The sequence below is a fragment of the Macrobrachium rosenbergii genome, chromosome 21, assembly GCF_040412425.1.
Source record: "Macrobrachium rosenbergii isolate ZJJX-2024 chromosome 21, ASM4041242v1, whole genome shotgun sequence".
NCBI lineage: Eukaryota > Metazoa > Arthropoda > Malacostraca > Decapoda > Palaemonidae > Macrobrachium > Macrobrachium rosenbergii.
Genome location: NC_089761.1, coordinates 25,050,644 through 25,060,643, shown reverse-complemented (window position 1 = coordinate 25,060,643; position 10,000 = coordinate 25,050,644). Strand labels below are relative to the sequence as shown.

Genomic DNA, 10,000 nt, shown 5'->3' with positions numbered 1-10,000 from the left:
TCTCTCTCTCTCTCTCCCTTGTGCACGTACTTCTTGCCTTCCACAGAGAACCATTTTCCCCCAATTACTCCAGTGATAGACGACTGTCAGGGTGGTTAATGGTGCCACTTTATCTTGGGACAATTTTTTTACCCCAACACGGACAGGCCGGCTTGGAGGAGAGAGAGAGAGAGACCTTGGCCCTGGGTGGGGGGTGGGGGTGGTAATGAGAGTGTCAGGAGCATTGTTGGGAAGGGAAGGGAGGGGGAAGAAGAGAGGTGCTGGAAACATTCATTGGACCCTTGTTGAAGCAGAAGGGACCACTATGTTGCTGGTCTCCTTTGGACTTCGCTTTTTTTTCCACGTTTTTGGGAAAGGGGAAGGGGGAGGTGAAGGGGGGAGAAGGGAGGGGGACTTTGGAGCCATGGCAGAAGACTCCGGGACTTAAATGGGACTATTGTTAGACAGAACCGGAGGGATTTGGGAGAGATCGTCGGACTTCCATGAGCTGCGGAAAGCTTTCCATTTCTCTCTCTCTCTCTCTCTCTCTCTCTCTCTCTCTCTCTCTCTCTCTCTCTCTCTCTCTACCGCGAAGGATTTGATGAAGGATTCCGGGCGAGGGAAGAGGAGGCTGCGGCAGTGATGGAATCCTGAGTTTTGTTTTTTCTCAGGCTTACACGATGTTTCATTCATTGGCTTCTCTCTCTCTCTCTCTCTCTCTCTCTCTCTCTCTCTCTCTCTCTCTCTCTCTCTCTCATTTTTTCTCTTGGGGTTCACGTTCAGAGAGACAACACCTGCTATAATGATTACGTGTTTTGATAACTCTTTCAAAATGGTGCATTTTTCAGACTGCTGAAAACACAGTCTTGCACCTACATAGAGCACGAAATAATAGGATTTATATATATATATATATATATATATATATATATATATGTGTGTGTGTGTGTGTGTGTGTGTGTGTGTGTGTGTGTGTGTGTATACAAATATACGTATATGTATATATATGTATATGTGTGTTTGGGGAGGGGTGTGTAGGATAAGAACCTCTCCGCTTTCTGACCCCCTTCTTATATTGGTTCACTTAAAGAATCAGATTGTTTATAAACCAATACTACAGCTTGGTTCTACTTTAGAGTATGCCACTGCTGAAAGAAAGCAGGATAAACAATTTTTTTTTCAGGTAGAAGAGACGATGAGCTGAATTCCAAAAATTGTTTTGTAGAAATTATTCTTAAGGAATTTATCAAATCTGCGCATGAATATTTTCCGATTATTCGCTAATAAGATACAGTTGATAAAATAGTTTTTCACTAATTTATCAAACCATTGTATGATTATTGTCCAGGTAGTCTCTACTCGAAGCGTGCAAAAATATTTTTCAACTCGTCTTAAGTATTTTAATTTGTCAGATTAATCAGTTTATGACGCCATCGAGAAACAAACCACTCAGTCAGTTCTAAATTCCCGAATGAATCTTTTTGCGGTGTCAAATAGAAATAAACTACTCAATCAATTCTTGCAACTCTTCGAGGCCTCATGTAATCGTTTAACAAACTCGTCCCCCCATAGGGAATTAGTGCCGTCAGTGCTCCTCATGCGGTGCGCTGTAGGCACTACTTGAGGTTCTTTGCAGCGTTCCCTCGGCCCCAAGCTGCAACCCCTTTCATTCCTTTTACTGTACCTCCTTTCATATTCTCTTTCTTCCACCTTACTCTTCACCCTCTCCTTTCAGACCTTTTACTGTCAGTTTCCATTTCAGCGCTGAATGACCTCATAGGTCCCAGTGCTTGGCCGTTGGCCTAAATTCTGTATTCAGTTCAACAAACTCGTCGCCTAATCGACAAAATTTTAAGAAACTTGAAAGTAAATGACCTTAGGGATCGATTATTTCCATAAGACGTCGATTCACTAGAAGCCACATTTAGAAAGTTCCCCAAAGAATTTGCATTGATTGATATCTTTCTTTTTTTTTTTCTTCGAAACCTCTGCGACTTTTCACCCCAACCTCTCTCTCTCTCTCTCTCTCTCTCTCTCTCTCCCTAACCCTGATTAAACAGTTTATCTCTCTTTCTCTCTCTCTCTAACCGTGATGAAACAGTTTATCTCTCTTTTTTTTCTCTCTCTCTCTCTCTCTAACCCTGATGAAACATTTTATCTCTCTCTCTCTCTCTCTCTCTCTCTCCCTAACCCTGATGAAACAGTTTACTTCTCTCTCTCTCTCTCTCTCTCTCTCTCTCTCTGACCCTGATGAAACAGTTTATCTCTCTTTCTCTCTGTCCCCCTAACCCTGATTAAACAGTTTATCTCTCTTTCTCTCTCTCTCTCTCTGTAACCCTAATGAAACAGTTTATCTCTCTTTCTCTCTCTCCCTCTCTAACCCTGATGAAACATTTTATCTCTCTTTCTCTCTCTCCCTAACCCTGATGAAACAGTTTACTTCTCTCTCTCTCTCTCTCTCTCTCTCTCTCTCTCTCTCTCTCTCTCTCTCTCTCTCTCTCTCTCTCTCTGCGTGTGTGTGTGTGTTTTTATGGTAAGAGTTGAATGTATGAGACTATTTTTATTAGGAAGAGTAATGACTATTTATATACGTATACAACCATGCAGTCATTATAGTTCGTTAAGCTATAATGATATACGAAAGGAATAAATCGAACAACATATTGTATACAAGAAGTTTTTTTTTTAATATGACATATTGAGGATTTCTTTATCAATCTTTGTTTGTTAGTTATTTTTTTATGGGTGGTTTACCTTTTTTCGAAAATGGGCATTCTAGTCTGAGGAAGGTAATAATAATAATAATAATAATAATAATAATAATGGTGATGATGATAATAATAATTTTTTTTAAAAGATGTGACAACTATAAGAGTTAAAAGATATTTTATCATACCTGTCATAAAGTACAGCAATTAAAAATTTACTTTTTCTTCCTCCTCCTCCTCCTCCTCCTCCTCCCCTCCTCCTCCTCCTCCTCCTCCTCCTCCTCCTCCTCCTTCTTCTTCTTCTTCTTCTTCTTCTTCTTTCTTCTTCTTCTTCTTCTCGGCCAGGTCTCAAGAGGCAAAAGAGAATGACACCATTGAGACTGACTCCCGAGTTCACAACCTCCGTAAAACTAAATGAAGAAAGGAAGATTTGGGAGACTTGATAATAATATTGCAATATTTCATTTCATTTTGAGTTATTTAATTTTTGAGGTCTTTCTTCAGGAACTTGACAGTTTTATGCCATTTGTTTCATCAACTTAGCAAGCAAGGAGTATCTTGAAATGCACTCTTTCAAGTATAAATTTAAAAGAAAAAATTCATTCTTCTTCTTCCCTGTTCGTGTAGGAATCTGAGAGAAAAAGAGGTAAAAATCTGTTCTCCTTCGATTTATCTCCCTTCTGGCAACGGGAATTCGTCCCCTTCCAAAATAATTAGGACGAGAATCCTTGGCCACCCACAAAATGAATTTTTCAAGATTAAACGACCTTTGAATCACACACACACACGCACTCCACACACACACACAGAAAGTTATCAGAAAAATTGCTGGGCCATGTAAGATTCCAGAATTAAGTAGAATGGAGAGAAGGCTTTACAGAGTTAAGGAAATGAAAAAAAAAATCGAAAGAAAAAAAAGGAGTGATCGTCAAGGAAGGATGTGATAGGATTAGATGCCCAGTGTGTGACAATTGAACCCTTTCCGACTACCATTCTGGAACCCCCGAGTAGCCTTCAATAACAATTAAACCATAGTTTATCTTCTTTGACCCTAGGACCTCATCCCCACCCTTTCTCCCCCCCCACCCCTACTACCAGATCAGGACCCCTATCTCCCCTGTACCATCCTCAGCAGACTCAAACTCAAACAAAACCTTTCTTCTTATTCTTCTGCTTCTACGTATATCCTCCTGCTATACTCCCCCTACCCTTACCGTCCCCTTCCCCTATCCCTCACCCTCCAAACAACCTACCCACCTCCTCCTCCTCCTCCTCCCCACCATCACCGCCCCACCCCTCTCCCCCATCCCCGGAGCCTGTGCGCCATTACACTTGATTGCGTCCAAGAGATTCCTTTTGTTCAACATCAATTTAATTCTCGCGTTATTCGGGGATGGCGACCATAAAGACCATAAAGACCATAAAACGGTAAACAGAGCCGAGGTCCGGGCCTGTTAAATGGCGCCCTCTGTTGCAACTAACGCCGGAAGATCGGGGATTTCTCACAAGATGCTGGAAAATGGAAGTATCTTTTCCTTCCCTCTCCTTTTTTTTTTTATTATTTTTTCTCCACCCGAAGATGAACATTGGGATAAAAGTTAGAGGGAGAAGGAATTGTGCCGGAGAGGTTGTTGGTTGGCGATGGAAGCCAGTGGAAGGAGGAAAGTGAATTGGATATAGGGTGGAAAAGGAGGTGGTCGAATGAATTGGATTCGGGAGGGAAAAAAAAAAAAAGGTGTTATTCATGGAGAATGGAATGGAATGAAAGAAATTCGGTCGGGTTGAGAGAGGCTGTTTGGAGAATTGATGGCAGGGAGGAAAGTGTTAGAAAAAAAGGACAGAGTCAAAACGAAAAAGAGGTAAATGGATGGATATATATAGCTGGAATGGTTTTGACAGAATTGATGGAAACATCAGAAAAACACCAAATGAATTTTTACTTAAAATCAAATCCTTCATTCATAAAGGTTGAGAGAGGCTGTTTTGGGGATTGATGGCGGGGGAAAAAAGTATTAGAAAAAAACTGACAAAACCAAAACGAAAAAGAGGCAGATGGAATGATATATAACTGAAATGGTTTGGGCAGAAGTAGTGGAAACATAGTAAAAACGCCAAATTAATTTTTTTGTAGCCAGAACCTTCATTCTTAAGAGAGCTTACAACCTCAAAATTGATTGACCGCCTGATTCTGCTGTCACCTTGCCACCTTAGACCTCACTGTGACGCATAGTCTCACACACCAGACTCCCTGTGTAAGGAGAGAGTTTCTTAGCATCGATTTTTGTTATGAAGGTGCTAGCCTCATACCCAGGCCCGATAGATGTCTTGGGAGATCATGTGCTGACGTATGTATGCATTCTTTTCTTAGAGAACTGTTTTTATATCTTGAAGATAAATACAGTTTATGTGTAATTAGTATGGGGCTATGACGTGGGTTAGTATACACATACGATGATCAAAGGGCTTTGGTGGATAGTATATATGCAGGCTTCATAGGGGAAGAGCAGTGTGGAATTCGAGGAAAAGGAGGCTGCGTGACCTTAGTGTCTCGTATGAAACAAGTGAATGAGATGTTTTCAGCAAAAGGCAATATCTGTATATCCTGTGTATCGCATAAATGGACCTAGAGATGGGTTATGACAGAATCGGTAGAGATGCGATGTGGTCAGTGTGAAGAATTCGGGGCACAGATCATAGCTATGAGTAAAATAAATCTTCTGTAATATATGTAGTTGTCAGAACAACTGTAGAATTTGCAGACCAAATGAAGAGTGCCTAAGCAGGGCGAAGTTGAAGGAACTTGAGACAAGTATGGTTGCTGGTTTTGAGTCAATGACAAATACTTTGGGGATGAATTGTGCTTGTAGTACCGGTGGCTTAAAAGAAAAGTCAAATTATGATGTAGATATACATAACATAACATCGTTTTATGTTAGTTGGGTTATGTAAATGGATTGTGTGTCAAAAAGGACATGTCATTTGCAATTCTTACAAGGAGATAACATTGGAAAACCTAGACAACCTGTATGAATGGATGAATGAAAAATAAAAACGAAGAAGCAGTAAAAAGTGTACACGAAATAGCTTGAGTCATTCAAGATTACAAGATGAATTTGGCTGTGACTGGCATTTGGTTTTTTCTTTAAAGAGCAGTTTCTTTGGTGGGAAAAATCCCCTTTGTGGCGAAATATACATTTTTAAACCAAAACAAAAAATATAGATATCATGTTATTTTCTTTAAAAAAAAAATGCAACACCTCCATATTATTCCGTTCTTTTATAAGGAATTCGAAATCTGATGTCCGATAAATTTTGAAAAGGGTCCAGAGCTAAAGTAGACAGTTGGAGTTGGTTTTTCCAGTCGCATCTTCCTTGTGAATCTCGATGTGGCCTTGAGATGAAATAAGAAACATTATTATTATTATCTCAAGCCCTATTTCCGGGACAGAAAGCCACGTCTCCTGCAATACTGTTGACAGGAAAGGTGCTGATGACTATAATCAGTTTTTTTTTTCCCGTGATTTTGACTTTTTCGCTGTTTCCCCCTTGGTAATACTCATTCTCTTCATCTCAGTGTGTATATTGTGTACCCCTGAATACTTATGTGGATACACCTAGAGCTGTATGGACTGGCTGTTTATTGGAACAGCACAATCACTTCACAGATATTTTCATATCGTATGATACCTGTCCAACTATTCATTTAAAGATTCCGTATCCTAATTTGGATGCCTTATACATATTCATTCTCTCTCTCTCTCTCTCTCTCTCTCTCTCTCTCTCTCTCTCTCTCTCTCTCTCTCTATATATATATATATATATATATATATATATATATATATATATATATATATATATATATATATATATATATATATATATATTTATATATATACAGTATATGCATACATATATATAAACATATATGTATATATGTGTGTATACATATGCACATTATACAAGTGTGTGAGCATGTATGTTTTGTAAAGAACACGAAATGGACGGAGAAAGAGAGAGAGCAGGAGATCTACAAACTAAAAGTTAAATACGAAAACAAGAGCACGGAAAACACAACTCTCCAGCAACAAGCACAAGGCTGAAATTCCCATACCACCAATCCCGCAACCAAAACGAACTTTTATACACATATAACATCTCTACCGATCAGTAAATAATCACAAAAACATCATTGATCAACCCTGAAAGATATGTTGGCCAAATCTTCGTATATTTTCAGCTAATAGCCCCACGTAAAAATAGATGGAAAAAAGCAAAGAAAAATACCGGCAGGTATGATACACACAATTGTAAAATCAGTTTGCACTGGGCCAGGCGAAATGTGTCAACGGGAACGTGGAATGCAATTTCGGCCGTGTACTGGATTAATTGGTAATTTGATTGCGATGATTCGAAATGTATAACTAAAACTATTTTCTCGTTCAGTTGGGCTGTGGTTTATTCCTGTAATGGAACGCGTATTTGTTACCGGCCCCGTTTTACAAATGCTCTTACGAAATGCTTTTGCAGATGCTTTTACGAATGCTTAGCTAATGGTTTTACGAGTGCCTCTACTAATGTTTTTACGAATGCTTTTACGATTGATTTTAAAAATGCTTTTGCACATGCCTTGACAAATGCTTTCGCAAATGCTTTGACAAATGTTTTTGCTAATGCTTTTGCGAATGCTTTTGCGAATGCTTTTACAAATGCTTTTGCTAATGCTTGTACGAAGGCTTTTTCAGATGCCCTTACGAATGTTTTACGATCGATTTTAAAACATGCTTTCGTAAATGACTTGACAAATGCTTTTGCAAATACCCTGACAAATGCTTTTGCAAATGCCTTGACAAATGTTTTTGCAAATGCTTTTACGAAACGAATGCTTTGCTAATGCTTTTACAAATGCTTTTGCAAATGCTTTTCCGAAGGCTTTTTTCAAATGCCTTTGCGAATGCTTTTACGATTGGTTTTAAAAATGCTTTTGCAAATACCTTGACAAATGCTTTTGCAAATACCTTGACAAATGTTTTTGCAAGTGCTTTTACGAATGCTTTTACAAATGCTTTTGGAAATGCTTGTACGAAGGCTTTTTTCAAATGCCTTTGCGAAGGCTTCTACGATTGATTTTAAAAATGCTTTTGCAAATGCCTTTACAAATGCGTTTGCAATGTTTTTACGAATGTTTTTACAAATGCTTTTGCGAATGCGTTTACAAAGGCTTATACGAATGTTTTTGCAAATGCTTTTACGAATGCTTTTACAAATGACCTTACGAATGCTTTTGCAAATGCCTTTACAAAAGCTTTTACAAATTCTTCGACAAATGCCTTTACATATGCTTTTACGAATGCTTTTACAATTGCCTTTGCAAAACCTTTTAAAAATGCTTTTATGGACGCCTTTACAAATACTTTTACAAATACTTTTGTAAATGCCTTTACGAGTGCTTGTAAAAAATGCCTGTACAAAAGCTTTTACAGATGCTTTTATAGACGCCTTTACAATTGTTTTACAAGTGCTTTTACAAATACTTTTACAAAGGCTTTTGCAAATGCTTTTACAATGCATTTGCAAATGCCTTTACAAATGCTTTTATGGACGCCTTTACAAATGTTTTTACACATGCTTCTACAAATACTTTTACAAAGGATTTTACAAATATATTTTTTCAAGTGCTTTTGCAAATGCCCTTACGAGTGCTTGTAAAAATGTCTTTACAAAAGCCTTCACAAATGCTTTTATGGACGCCTTTACAAATGCCTTTACAAATACTTTTACAAAGGCTGTTACCAATACTTTTGCAAATGCCTTTGTAAATGCTTTTACGAGTGCTTGTAAAAATGCCTTTGCAAAAGCTCTTTTAAGTGCTTTTATGGACGCCTTTACAAGTGTTTTTACAAATGCTTTTACAAATACTTTTACAAAGGCTTTTACCAATACTTTTACAAATGTTTTTATGGACGCCTTTACAAGTGCTTTTACAAATACTTTTACATAGGCTTTTATAAATGCTTTTACGGACGCCTTTACAAATGCTTTTACAAATACTTTTACATAGGCTTTTACCAATACTTTTGCAATTGCTTTTACGAGTGCTTTTAAAAATGCCTTTACAAATGCTTTGACTTCCAAATCTTTCACCCGTGTACAGTGTTTGTTTGTCCTTTGAGTTTGGTTTGAATTTAATGTTTCTTTGCTTGGAAGGATTCGGGCGGATCTGTAAATTCATGTTTTTTTTGTTTTTTTTTAATTTACTTTTGCGCAGAATAGGCTTGAATTTGCCTGACTCTATGGATTTTCCGTATGAAAGGAAAGATATGGATTTTGTAAGGTTCATTATTATGAATATTTTATATGAATAATTTATAAGGTTCATTATATGAGTATTTCATATGAATATTTTATGAGGTTCATTATTATGAATATTTTAAATGACTAGTTTATAAGGTTCATTATATGAGTATTTCATATGAATATTTTATAAGGTTCATTATTATGAATGTTTTATATGAATAATTCATGAGGTTCATTATAAGTATTTCATATGAACGTTTTATATGAATAGTTTATAAGGTTCATTATATGAGTATTTCATATGAATATTCTATGAGGTTAATAATTATGAATTTTTTAAATGAATAGATTATATGGTTCATTATATGAGTATTTCATATGAATATTTTATGAAGTTCATTATTATGAATATTTTAAATGAATAGTTTATAAGGTTCATTATATGAGTATTTCATATGAATATTTTATAAGGTTCATTATTATGAATATTTATATGAATAATTTATGAGGTTCATTACAAGTATCTCATATGAATATTTCATATGAATAGTTTATAAGGTTCATAATATGAATATTCATGTGAGTAGTTTATAAGGTTCATTATTATGAGTATTTTATATGAATAGTTTATAAGGTTCATTATTATGAATATTTTATATGAATAATTTATAAGGTTCATTATATGAGTATTTCAAGTGAATATTTTATAAGGTCCATTGTTATGAATATTTTACACGAATAGTTTATAAGATTCATTGTGTGAGTATTTCAAGTGAATATTTTATAAGGTTCATTATTATGAATATTTTATATGAAAAGTTTATAAGGTTCATTATAGTAGTATTTCACATGAATATTTTATAAGGTTCATGAATATGAATATTTTACTTGAATAGTTTATAAGGCTCATTATATGAGTATTTCATATGAATGTTTTATAAGGTTCATTATTATGAATATTTTAAATTAATAGCTTATAAGGATCATTATATGAATATTTTATAAAGTTCATTATATGA

At 36.2% G+C, this 10,000-nt stretch overlaps 1 protein-coding gene across 1 annotated transcript in view; it reads right to left on the bottom strand.

Moving 5' to 3' along the window:
• LOC136849411 (U1 small nuclear ribonucleoprotein 70 kDa-like) overlaps nucleotides 1–4,915 on the bottom strand; it is a 9,647-nt gene extending 4,732 nt beyond the window's left edge. Inside the window, exons 1-2 of the mRNA XM_067122762.1 lie at nucleotides 4,906–4,915; nucleotides 2,907–3,034 (exon numbers count right to left, since the gene is read on the bottom strand). Of these exons, the coding sequence (XP_066978863.1) occupies nucleotides 2,907–3,034; nucleotides 4,906–4,915 (138 nt within the window). The remainder of the gene's footprint in view (nucleotides 1–2,906; nucleotides 3,035–4,905) is intronic.
• Between the last annotated feature and the right edge of the window lie 5,085 nt (nucleotides 4,916–10,000).